Raw genomic sequence first — 13,321 nt, forward strand, 5'->3', positions numbered from 1 at the left:
CTTCTGTATGGACTTAGAATGACTTGTGGCTTGAGAATGTGATTGAATACATCTTGTAATGCGAATGTAGGTTGAGATTGTGAATTGGGGAATACTGTTTGGGTGTTTCTTTCTTGGGACATCAGTGGAGGTGGTATGGGACACAACCTATGATGCCCCTTGGCACTTTTCATGATCACTTGATGTCATAACTAGGAAGTCTAGTTGAGTTTGGTTAGAAACCCCGTCATTTCACACCTATCGGTGTGGGTATTGATGTCGAGTAACCCGCGGCAAAAATGTGAGGTGGTGGGCGCTCAAGACCGGTAGCCAACCCGTGAGAAGACATGAGAGTTTCCTGTCCATTATATGTGGATGACCAATAAGGTTAAGAGTCAGCATAGTCCGAGCTAGCTGGTGCCATAGGATATGATGACTCTAGTAGGGAAGGACACCGAACTAAGATTGTGAGATGCATGAGGGGAAATTTCTAAAGCTAGGTTGATGTGATTGTGCAGTTGACTTGCATTGAGCTAGGTATAACCCTGACACGAGTCAGTATTCATACCAATGGCAGTGAGAGAGTGATGACGTAAACCCAGCCATGGCAATAGTCCGAGAGGGATGCCTTGACCCCTTACCCGGGATCTCAAGACCGGTAACAAACCTGTGAGAGATCAAAGTGACGAGACCTACCTAGAGGATGCTAGTGTTCCATCTTAATGCTTGTCTACCATTAGAGACTAGCATTTGTTAGAGTATGGTTGCATTCTTTTTTTTTTTTTCTTTTTTTTTTTTTTCTTTATATTATCATATTGCATCATGTAATGTATTGATGTGGACTATGATATTGGTTATTTGTTTATGAACTCGTCGCTGAGTTCTTTTGAGCTCACCCTTCTGGGACAATGTTGTTTTAGACTTTGCTAAAGAGACAGATGTCATCAAAATCCAAGAATACGAGACACCAATGATTGATCCATACGGCGTACAACATTTTGGAAATTATGACGTTCACAATGAAGAATGTTCGTGTCTCAACTGCATGTACTAGAATTAGCTCGACTCATGAAATGATCTATACCATCCGCAATGCAGAGATTTTTGAATTTAAGAACTATATTTTACTTAAGAACACATACCTAATGTAATACTTAGGATAATTTTGACATTTTCATTATTCCTTTCCAGCTGTATGCTTTAGATTTGACATTACTTCTGCACTTTGATTATTTAACATCACTACCGCACTCTGATTCTTTATTAATATTAAAACATTGATTTATTCTTGCTCATGATTGGACTACTATGTGGAATGGTTGGTGATTGCTGAGACCTGATCTTTAGGGCTGTGGATCACACCTCTAGGTATTCGGATAAATGGGTACCAACTGGGGGGATGTAACACTATCACTTCATCATGTTGTTATTTTTCATATGCTTGAATGATGGACATATATATTTGAATTACTCACTGAATTCTTTGGAACTCATCCTCCATGGAATTGTGTGTAGATTTTATTGCAGATCTAGATGCCTCAACATTTCAAGGGTACAAGACATCAGCAACCGATGTGTATGACATACCAAATTACTCTAGTGACGAGATGCACAGTGACACATGTGCATGTCACAATTGTGCATACAGAGATTAGTCATACGCTCAGGAAGACCAAAACTATTTGTGAAACCGAAACATTTGAGTTCCATATTTACCATTTGATTAAAAACACATATTTGATGTAGACCCTAGGAGTCTGATTCTTTCCTAGTTTAATTTTCCCATTTTTGAGCAAATGTGTATATCAGATTGACTTGGCTTCTACATTGTTTTGAGATCCTTCTGAAATCCTTAATATTCTTTTGATATTTATTCTTTAATATTAAACATTTGATTTATTCTTATTCATGATTATGTTATTGTGGAATGGAGTGTGATGTGACTTGAAATCGAATCTTGTGGTTGTGGATCACTCCCTTGTGTATTCAAGCAAATTGATACCGGCTATGTGGATGTGATAGAGGGAGACCTAGATAGGGAGCGATAGGGAGCGAGTAAACCCCCTGATGGAGCTACAGGTGCTGATGCCATTGCCAGATGAAGAGAGGTCGATTCCCAACCGGCCAGGGCCCACTTTGAAGAACCTTGTGCTTGTTGTCTTCATCGGGAGGGTTAGACTCCCTCATGGCCACCCCCGTTCAGTCAATACTCGTTCCCTGAGATCCCTAAAAGTAATCAGAATCATCTCTTCTTGTTCTTCATTTATGTTCTTCGAGTATTGATTTCATTCATGGGTTTCCATATTCTCCGACAAGGCGAAGGTGGGGCAGTGGTGGTCGTCTTCTTTTTTATTTATTATTATTATTATTTTGTGTGTGGTAGGTGATTTACATCAGGGTGTGGCTGATGGTGATTGATATGGTCTTTTAGAATAGGGTATCAAGATAAAATTGTAATTTTATTTCTTTTAATTTAAGATGAGGATATATGATCATTTCATCTTTGTAATGGTGTTAGTTTGAACATAACCCACACATAATGTTTACGACAATAGGGACCCAACCTGAGTTTAAGCCCAAAATAAGGGACTCTAATGTAAATTTCTTGTACTCTTTTTTGGCTCATGGGAAGGACCAATGTGTTGTATTTATTCTTCTTGGTTCATGGTTGGGCCAGTTTGGGACTTCTAATTGGGTTGATTTTTAGTTAATCTAGGTTTTAAGTGACTAAAGTGTTGACTTGAAAGACTCTTTTTGGTATCAATTATCATTCTCAATTATGAGAGATTTTCATTATTTTTTGTATCAATTATCAAATCCAAGGGATGTAGAAATTTTCCCTACTTTTAATTTGCTCTTATTTTTTCCATTCACAACTGATATTTGATAATTTGCATTGTCCTTCAATTTTCTATTGCACAGAAATCAGAGCGCAACAGTGCAATGAGATTCAGGGCCAGACCTTCAATAACGAATGAAGTGTCGTTCATTCATACAGGTCCATTCCAGTGATTGAGATCTTGTAATCCAATCCATTGGAACCAAAAGACACAACTAAACTGTCTAAAACCTGTCCATTGCCATCCATAGCTAGTTCATATTTGATCAAGATAACGAACACAGATGTTGAGGTCACATAATGACATTTTCACTCTGAACCAGTCCATAAGGTATATAAAACTCAGCTGGCAGATTCAAATCCACAAGGCATAAGGCACTCCATCAACATGACCACATGTAATATTCAGTGCAATCTGCTTTAAGTCTGAAAACAATGAAGTAGTTCTCACATATATACAGAATGAAGATCAGTAGAATCTGACTCCCAAGTACAAAATGTAATTTACAGTTTCTAGTTTGAATGAGGATTTTGTTTGAAACTACACTACTTGCTCTTTCTAGACAACAAACTAGAACTGATTACATCACAAGTAATACAAATTGAAAGATAATAAGCATTAATCATCTTAAGCATGAAATTTTGTTTGATTTTGTGACTCACTAAAATCAAATTTGTAACTTAGAACACAGTACACAAAATGATAAAAAGCCAGGGGATCTGCTATAAGTTTAATTAAATACAATTCATCATACACTGCAAATAGTTCGCAAACCCACAATCATTTCCATTCCATCTGCGTAAGTTTCTCTCTACCCAACACTGAAGTACAAAGTGATGCTGTATGTCAGTCTTGGCCTCTCAGCTGTGGCAAATATATCCCAACATAAAGCAAAAACTGATTGAAAGATAGATATATTTATTGAGTTGGTCTAAGGGCCCAAAAATACTTCTTCCACTATGTTCTTGAAGTCTGTATTTCCTAAGCTCCCCCCCCCCCCCAACCCCAATTAAAAAATAAAAAATAGAAAACAATAACAACAACAAAGACAGCATACACACACAGATGCTCCCAAGAGGCCAAGACCCAGGTCTTCATATAGTTCTTTACAAGAAGAGTCATTTCACCCTTGTGTGACTGTATAGGACAGATCGAGTTCCTGGAGGTAATCTTGGAATACAAATATCTACAGAAAAGCAGAAAAGATTTAAAAATCTTATTAACAGTAAAAGCTACTCATGACATGCATAGATTTTTATGTAACTCTTCCACAATTTATTCGATTATGAATTCTTTCATAGAATTAGGACTGTAGAGAAGGTCAAATGATTTGCTACCAAGACTGTCTTTCAGGATTGTGATCTGGCCCTCTTTCAGAAGGAGATCTTCTTCGAGAGCTTCTACTTTCTTCTTCAAAAAATTGACTTCAGAATTTAGCAACATGTTCTTCTCACTGTATTGTTTCACTTCCTCCCACATCATGTCTCGCTCCTCGGTAACTTTTGGCAATATTACTTTTGTAATTGTCAACTCCTTTGTGCAGTCTTGCAAGTCACACTTAAGCTGGTTTATGCTCTCATCCTTCTTTAGCATCTGTTTATTACACAGTTATGGTTTAACATAAACAGCATTATATACAGTTAGTAAAAGAGGACGGGAGAGGAACAAATTGTTATGAAAGAATAAGCAAAGTAAGGTACACAGCAGACATCTTTCAAGCATTGGATGGACGTGACTGTAGAGTACATGGTTTTCATTCCCAACAGTTGAAAACACTGACCGTACACCATAGATGAACATGTATAAAGCATGGTAGGGGCAATCTCAAGCTTCCAAAAAATTGAGGTTGAGCGAGAGGATGTAAAAAGGGAGGCTTCAACGAAGATCTGGACTTGACTGAGATCTCAGTCATGTCAGTGTATTATTTTTGGTATTTCCCTTGGTCTCATCTTGTAGCCCAAGAAAAGTGGGATCTCCTACCAAGGTATAAAGCCTTTGGCCAAATCATAAAATACAACATACCAACAAATTTCTCTTCTGAAACAATGCAGCGTTTTAGTGGGAAACTTGATGCAGCTCTCTCACTAAATTCCCAGCAATTGATAGCGGCAACTGTTCACTTATCCATTCCAAGAAGAACATACACCCAAACCACCAACCATAGCAGCAATAGTTGCATCCCTTTCTCTCTCTCTCTCTCTCAAGCTGCCTCTCCCTCCAGTTCAAGATGAATTAAATTTCTGTACCACTCCCTTTAGTCTGAAACTTGATGCAGCTCTCTCACTAAATTCCCAGCAATTGATAGCAGTAACTGTTCACTTATCCATTCCAAGAAGAACATACACCCAAACCACCAGCCATAGCAGCAATAGTTGCATCCCTTTCTCTCTCTCTCTAGCTACCTCTCCCTCCAGTTCAAGTTGAATTCAATTTCTGTACCACTCCCTTCAGTGGGAAACTTGATGCAGCTCTCTCACTAAATTCCCAGCAATTGATAGCGGCAACTGTTCACTTATTCATTCCAAGAAGAACATACACCCAAACCACCAACCATAGCAGCAACAGTTGCATCCCTTTCTCTCTCCCTCAAGCTGCCTCTCCCTCCAGTTCAAGATGAATTCAATTTCTCTACCACCTCTCCCCCCCCCCCACCTCAACCCAAAGATTTTCCAAATGTCATTTCTGGAACTTCCAGCTTCTTTTTTTTTTTTTTTTTTTTTTTTGTCTTCAGATCCTCAATATCTGATTTCTTAACTGAGTTGAAGTCACCAATTTTTCTCTAGCTCAAGCTGTTCATACTTCCAGTTCAACATGAATTTCAACTTATGTTAGAAGGAAATCTCAAAATACCAAAAGGAGATGGGATGTCAGCACTTTCAAATGCATTATAGCATCACTTTCCTCAAGACCAACACCAAATATATGTGCATAACACCTAAAAAACAGGGGCTCCACCAGCCAGGTTTCTGTTGTTCTTTACACTTCCCTCCTCAAAAAAGAGAAAACAATTGACAGGCTCAAAGTTATTCTATAAGAATTCTTCCCTCATAAATTAGTTTGAAAAGTAAATATACAATAATATTTTCCAGGAGAACCAAATTGAACCCAAGTGCCTTAACTCTTATCCAAACCTTCTGACAGAAACCTTTCATAGCTAAAACTGTGAAACAGAACCAAGATGGAGGGCAGCTACTGTCCCACAAGTTCCACCCATCTTAAAAATCTGTCATCTGGTTCCCACAAGACAAAGAAGAAGAATAACACATCTGGGGATTAAGTGGAGTCTAAACAGTTGAGCTACAACTTCGAAGACAGCCATTTAATTCAGTCGCAAGTCTGTGTTAAGTACAAGTGCATTAAGGATGCAACCACAGAGAAAAGAATATACAAGTCATTCACACTTATGTTTTTCTTATGATGCAAAGGCAAAAGATATAGCATTGTTAATATGCATCCCAGAAAAATGAAGTTATCATGTTATGAAATATGGATTGACTTTCAACTGAGTCAAGACAGAAGATAACTAATAACAAAACAAAGGCTTGCATAAATTAGTGTTAAGTAACTGTATGCACATATGATGAAATGGGAAGAGAAATAGACAAATAGGACAGCTATTAAAGTACCCATGCTCACCTTAATTTCAAGTTCCTTCATCTTATGGGAAACACCAGATAGGGCATCTAGAGAAGATTGAACTTCACATTGAAGGATTTCATGACCCCGTACAACTGTTGCAACCTCAGTTTGCAATTGCTCAATTTCTAGTTCCTTTGAATACAACTTTTCTCTCAATAAACTTGTTAGTAGAGTTTCTGCCTTGATCTTGAATTCAATATCACCCTAGACAAAAGAAGTACAATTAGTGAAGAATATTCTTTTAGTTTGATAATTTAAGAAGAAATATTCTTGCAGCCAGTTTTTTTCCTGACTGAAAACGTGATGTAGATCCTGAACAGAAGAACAACCAAGCATTGTTGTCACTGTGCCTAGGCATTGGAGAGAGTTAAAAAACAAGGTGATACAAATTAAGTGAGCTAGCCTATCCTTCTAGGCAACAAAGGCACCCATGTCGACCAAGGTGCGTTGATACCTACTTGTCACCCAGAACCAGTTCCAGGGGATCAGAACTGGACCAGATCGAGCAAGTCAAGAATGTCTTCTAGAAGGGCCAAGAAGAGGCCAATACAATAACAGATCGAACAAGTCTTCCAACAATTGGCTTCACATCTTTTTGGCCCATGTAGAACTGTTAGACTTGCTCAAACTGGTCCAGTTCTGGACCATCTGGAACTGATAACTGGACCTTGCATTTTCTGTCCAGGATCTCCATCAATAAAATTTCAAGCATAAGTAGCAATTAACCTGGAGGACCCAACCATGTTCATCCCCACCACCCTCCCTGCACTGGGATTGAGATTCAAGAGGTATTGTGTTGGACTTCTCATGCAATACTTCAGCTATAGTCTGCAGACTTCTTTTCATATTTTCAAATGCCCTCTTAAAACCCTGGACTTTCATATCTGATTCCATAACAAAGTAAACATCAAATCCATTCTTAGATTCTTGATCATGTTCAGTGTCTACTGAGTCTGAAGAATTGCCTGCTTTCCCTTTGATGAATTCCAATAAGTTAACACTTAATTGGCTGCACTCGTTGAGCAATGATAGGCCCTGCTTCTGTAAGCATTCAACTCGTGCCAACAGCTCCTGATCTAGTTTGAAATATATAGACCCATCATCATTTGCAGTGGCCCTTAGGCGATCCAACAAACTAATATTCTCATGCCGGAGGGACTCAACTTCAAGTCGATAAGATTCCACCTCTCTTCTTAAAGACTGTTCCACCCCTGTCAATCTTACTTGTTCCATCTGCAATTTACTGATATGATTGTCAAACTTAACCGATGATTGCTTCCTTTCAATTTCCTCAGCAAGTCCTTGTCGCAACCCACCAATTGTCTTTTCTTGTTCACTGTAGGTCCTCTGTAATCTTGTAACAGCCTTTTGCAAATCCTTGTTTTCTTGCTCTTTATCTTTGTAGTTTCTGCTAATGCAATCTCGATCTGCTTCAGCTGCTTGAACATGCTCTTTCAGCTCAAACAGACTTTGCCTTAGATCCTCATTCTCCCCTCTTGCTTCTTCTAGCCTTACCATAAGTTCATTCATTTGAATCTCATTATCTGTAATCCGGCTTTTGCTCTCCATGTCTTTGCCATTAAGGGCAGATACCTCTCTTTGGAGGGAGACATTTTGCTCTGCTAGCTCCGTTACCCTCTCTCGGAGCCTCTGTTCTTCAGATTGGCACTTTTCAAGCTTAAAGGACCAGTCTCTAGATCTTCTGTCTAATTCTTTGTCTAATCTCGACTGCAGCTCTTTCTTCTCCCTCTCCAGTTTCCGCGTTCGGCAATTCAATTCAAGCTCTGATGCTTTTAAGGCATCGTGACTAGAGGTCCGCTCAGCGATTCGACTCTGCAACAGGGCTGAAACCTCAATAGCCAGGTTTTTCCTCTCCTCAGTGAGGGTTTTGATTTTCTGGAAGATTGTAGATATACTGAATCCACTATCTCGAAGAAGGGTTTCGTTTTCATCCTCTTCCGAAAGAAGCAACACCCTTTCTGCAGCTTCTCTTGCTTTCCTATGTAATTCTTTATCATTGATGTCATCTTCTGTTTGCACTAACTGCAGACCTCCTGGAGCATTACAAGCAAAACATTGATGTTCCTGAATCAAGGATCCATCATAACCACCTGACATGCAACATTTTGATAAAACCCCATCAGCGATTGGATGCCCATGTGCATCTAAGTAGTAGTCAAAAATGTCTTCAACTGTAGTGGGAGTGTCGGGGTTGAGATCCTTGAAAGTTGACCTAGGTTTTTGGGGGGATATTTTGTGAAGTCTCTCAATGTTGTCTTTTACATTTTTCTGTAGAGGTTTAGCTCTAAAGTCATTTCTCTTCAACCCTCTGGAAGAATGGCTAATGTTTGTCTCCCTCCTTTCCCCAAAGGAGTAAGATCTGGCATTCAATTTACCATCTGTTGGAGAAGGTGGCACTGAGGGCTGAACTCGAGGGGGAAGGCCACGACCTCCATTACCATTACATAAAAGGTTTCTCTGAGACAAACTATTCTTCGTATTCAAGTTTCCTTCCTGCTGCTGTTCACCATCAATGTAAAGGTCTAGTGGTTTGCTTGAGGCATGATTTAAGCAAGTTGAATCGCATTTAAAAGGGACTGTGTCAGAGCTACAAGAAGAGTTCCTTGATGATTCCTGATAAGATCTAGATGAATTAGGAGAACCAGGTTTCTGCATTTGATATGTCTTTCGATTAGTATCTCCATCAACTCTTCCAGCTTTGGATTGTTGCTTCTCTGGAGTAAGAGAACTTCGCCTGATACAAAACAAAGTTCAAAAGCAATTAGTAAAATCATGAAGAAATTCATGCATGAGAACAGACTTTGAATAATTAAACCTGTAGAAAACTGATTGAACAAAATAGCTTACCGAACAGGAAAGTCCAAGTCCTGGGGCAGAATGCTGCTGCTCATAGGAGATTTACTTGGTGAAGTTGAGTGAGTTAACTTTCTCTCACCCAGGCCATCACTATAGACAACTGAAGAAAATGAGAGGCTCCTTCTAAGAGCTGAAGGACCTTGAACCCTGTCGGTCACTTGTTTTCTCGTTCCATTTTCCCATGGGGAGTCGCAGAAAACCGTTTCACTATTTGGTTGAGGAGCTGGGTTGCTATTTCCGCTGCTAGATGCAGATGACCTAAAAAAGAATAACTTCTTCATCTGCAAATCCCTAAACAGATGTGTACACTGTAGCACATGGAAGCTAAAAATTCCTTGCTAGAAACCTTTTCCTGTATCCACAAGGGCCAACCCTCTGCTCATTTAGTAAGTGTCAGGGGTTGGCAAAGATGAAATTAATAAGACGAAAGAATAAAAATGGGATTGGGTAACAAAATGGAGGTTTGTATATACTACAAAAGTACAAATTAATACATGCATAATATAAGCATTTGACATGGAATCAACACAGGTTGAAATTGTAAGAGAGAGTTCAAGCACTCATGGATTTTAGAAAGATCTCAACAAAGACCAAAAGTAACATTCCCTATTACATGCCTATTTCAAATTTCTGCTATTATCAGGAAAGATATCCACACGCAGAAGTCCAATAAGAGGGTGTTATCTCAGACATAATGCAGATTAAAACAATTACAGAAAATGGATTCCGGAAACAGGAGAAAAACAAATGAGGAAATCCAGGGACCTTAACATCAGAAACTGTCCTTCACATAAATCTCCCCAGTATGGTACTCTAAAGGCGACACACTGAGGCTATAGAGATCAAGACTACATAGACCTAGACAAAATGTTCTCAGAAACAAGAAAATAAGGTTTCGGAGATTGTTTGTAAAACAAAGCTACCTTCCAAACACACCCCAAGGAGCAACTCACCACCACCAAAAAATAAAAAAAATAAAAAATAAAAAATTATAATTGAATAACAAAAGTTGTGCTTCAGACCCTGGGTGCAGAAGAGAAAAGGCAAAATCTCCCTTTACTGAAACTACCCAGAACATGAGGAATGCAATTTCCTAAAACATTCACAAAATCCAGACATAGAAGTAGCAATATACAAGTAGGGAAGGTCTCCCTGTACCTGCCATGCATAAAGAGAGATGGATTAATATTTGTCATTGAAATCAGCTATAAGTAAACTTCCATCAGTAGATATGAACTCAAGAAGCAAATTAATTGCAGAGTATATGCGATTTAGCGTTGATTCTAGAACACAGTAACACAATACAGAACGAATTAATGAATGGATTTTTAACCTCGTACCTCATTTTAGAATACCAGGATAACAAAGTACAGGTCAAGTATATACAAACCAGCAATCTTTAATGTCGAATATTAAACAATTCTACAGGATTGGAATATTTGGCCAGAAACCCACGAAGCTCAGAGATCACACAGATAACCTTCTTTTCCTTCCAACGACTTCATAAATCAAAACGTTAACACCTAAAAACGCTTAATTTTCACCTCTTACAAGAAATGAAAGAGAATCAGAACCAACCCAACCCACGATCCAATCTTTACTTGATAACTTTCATAGTAGAACTTGATACGAAGCAATAAAACTTTCTCCACAAAACTTCGGTACAAAGTAGATATTGGAGATCCAGCCCCTAAAAACAGGTATCCGACTTCCAATCTTGTAACCAAATCAAGATCATTTTCACGAATCAACATACATAAATACAAGAAACTCAATAAAACAGATATTCAAAGATGAAACAAGAAACACGTCAGGATTTATTCGATTCTGTCACCAGCCACTGAAACCCATGCTTGATTCACAAGATAGGAAATCCACAATAATCCAACAATTGAAGTTTGAATCTAAAGCTGTTTTAGAGCATTTAAAGTTGCAAACAAATAGTGATCTCTTTCCTCACAGATTCTGAAGTTCAGGAATCGAAGAAACAAACTCACAATACATTATGATGGTTGGATGGGGGTTTTGAAATTTAAGCGGATTTACACACAGTGTTTATCAGGAAGAACTGAATTAAAGTTGAAAATGGGTATTCAAGATGTTGTTGAAGCATACTTACTATCAAGAATTTGAACACAAGTTAGCAAGATTCTCTGTATCCGATGAGCACTAAAAACCCCTGATTGACTTCTCAGCGCTTCTAACAAAATCCAGAGCAGAAGAAGAAACAGTAGCGACTAGCATTCATCGAAGGGGTGAATGAGCAAGAAGTGAGGACGCCGAAGTGAAAAGAAACGAAGAATTGAAAATGAAATGAAATACAAAATTGAAAATGGCGGCCACCAATAATCGTTGATCGTTTCAGGATTCCACATTCCTTTTAAAAGCCCCTGGGTTTTCTATTATATACGACAGTATCCCTTTTCACCGCTATAAGCGGTAGGTTCATGGGTTTATGGGTGTCTCTTCTTTTGTATTTCCTTTATTACCCTTGATATTGATCTCATTGTACTACACTGCCATGGATATGGGAAAAGGTCAAATCTTTGTCTCTCCACACCTACACACCCCCCTCCTCGTATCCCTTGAGCCCTAGGAACCCTGAATCTAGACCCACATTATTGGTAAAGGTTTTGGGTTTTATAAGTGCCAATATAAATTTTAGATTGATCAATTTGAGTTAATATTTGTAAAATAAATATATAACATAACTAATAAGGATAAGGTAAGAAATGATTACATTAGACTAGTCAGGAGTAGTCGCAATAATTGATAAGCATTGAGAAAATCAATTAAGGTTTGTATGGCCATATCCAATGAAAGGGTTAAATGCTACTATATGAAGAAGTAATTTAATTCAAATATGAAATTTAGAAGAACTGGGGTGGACCTAAAATATCCTCATATCTATGTAATCTCAAATAAATTTGATTAGAAGGTAAAAATGTAAGTCTGCGGCCTACACTTTAGTTGGAAAATAGACATCTTCTTGTTGTTGTTTGAATCTTTAGATTATAAACCACAAACCTAATGTAGTATTAATCCACCTAGTCCCGAAATTCAAGTGATCAGACCACATCGACCAACCTAGGAAATAATCCACAAAACTTAGGCATGCTAGATCGCGACTTCAAATTAAGCAATCCAAAGTCTAAGATAATGAACTATGACCAACTATAGTTGATAAAGGTAAGACAAATAGATAATGCTCCTTCAACATTTAACTTCAATTGGGATTGAGTGTTATCTAATTGTTGTTTTAAGTACATAATCAGATATGACACTTAGGGTTTTTAGTTCCCTGCACACCAAGAAACATGCAAGGTGGTAAGGTGTTTGGTTAGAAATTTATTACGTGAAAAGGACATATTTGGAAATTAGCAACTTACAGGGGAAGAGCCGAGGAGGAGCGTCTGGTTTTACCGACTGACCGTGCCAACCGGTCACCAACTCAACAATCTATCCGTTACAGCAAGTAATTTATTTCTTTCCTTTTATTTAATTTAATTTAATATGAAAATGAAAACAAAACAAGCATAACAAATCTTTTTTAAATGTTGAGACTTTTTTTTTTGGCTTAAAGAATGTTGATTAATTTAATTGTGTAATTAACTAATTATACATCACAAAAGATCCTAAATGACAAATCTACCCTTTATAGTTCCGGTCTAGTAATTTTTGTTTCAATTTTATAATTCGATTCATGCTGAATCAAAACTGGGCTCGCATGATTCCAACATGTTGGAAACTCAATGTAAACTCAATTTTTTTTAGTTCGGTTCAAAATTTATACTCTATATCCACCCATGTAGATAAATAAATAAATTAGATAGATCGATCCAAGAATTTTTCTTAATGGGAATATTACATATGCTATCACAGGAATTTTTTTAACCAACATTATCATGAGAGTAAATTAATGAGACCTTCTGTGGACAAAAAAAATAACCCAACTTAAATGTAAGTACTTTGCAGTTTTATTTTTT

General features: G+C 37.9%; 1 protein-coding gene across 3 annotated transcripts; it reads right to left on the reverse strand.

Annotated features, from left to right (window-relative positions):
- Nucleotides 1–3,817: 3,817 nt before the first annotated feature.
- LOC149002459 (uncharacterized) lies at nt 3,818–11,718 on the reverse strand. Of its 3 annotated transcripts, XM_089137861.1 has the most exons (6): nt 11,455–11,718; nt 10,358–10,493; nt 9,327–9,710; nt 7,185–9,213; nt 6,456–6,662; nt 3,818–4,412 (listed from the first exon to the last, which is right to left on the reverse strand). In XM_089137861.1, exons 3-6 carry the CDS (start codon nt 9,614–9,616, stop codon nt 4,095–4,097), a joined length of 2,844 nt encoding a protein of 947 aa, XP_088993987.1. In that variant the 5' UTR covers nt 9,617–9,710; nt 10,358–10,493; nt 11,455–11,718; the 3' UTR covers nt 3,818–4,094. The 3 variants fall into 3 exon arrangements, with proteins under 3 accessions (XP_088993987.1, XP_088993989.1, XP_088993986.1); XM_089137863.1 differs by lacking the exon at nt 10,358–10,493 and having other exon boundaries at nt 9,327–9,687; XM_089137860.1 differs by lacking the exon at nt 10,358–10,493.
- Between the last annotated feature and the right edge of the window lie 1,603 nt (nt 11,719–13,321).

The sequence above is a fragment of the Hakea prostrata genome, chromosome 10 (genome assembly GCF_041222555.1).
Source record: "Hakea prostrata isolate BN-2017 chromosome 10, UWA_Hpros_2, whole genome shotgun sequence".
In the NCBI taxonomy this organism is placed as follows: Eukaryota; Viridiplantae; Streptophyta; class Magnoliopsida; order Proteales; family Proteaceae; genus Hakea; species Hakea prostrata.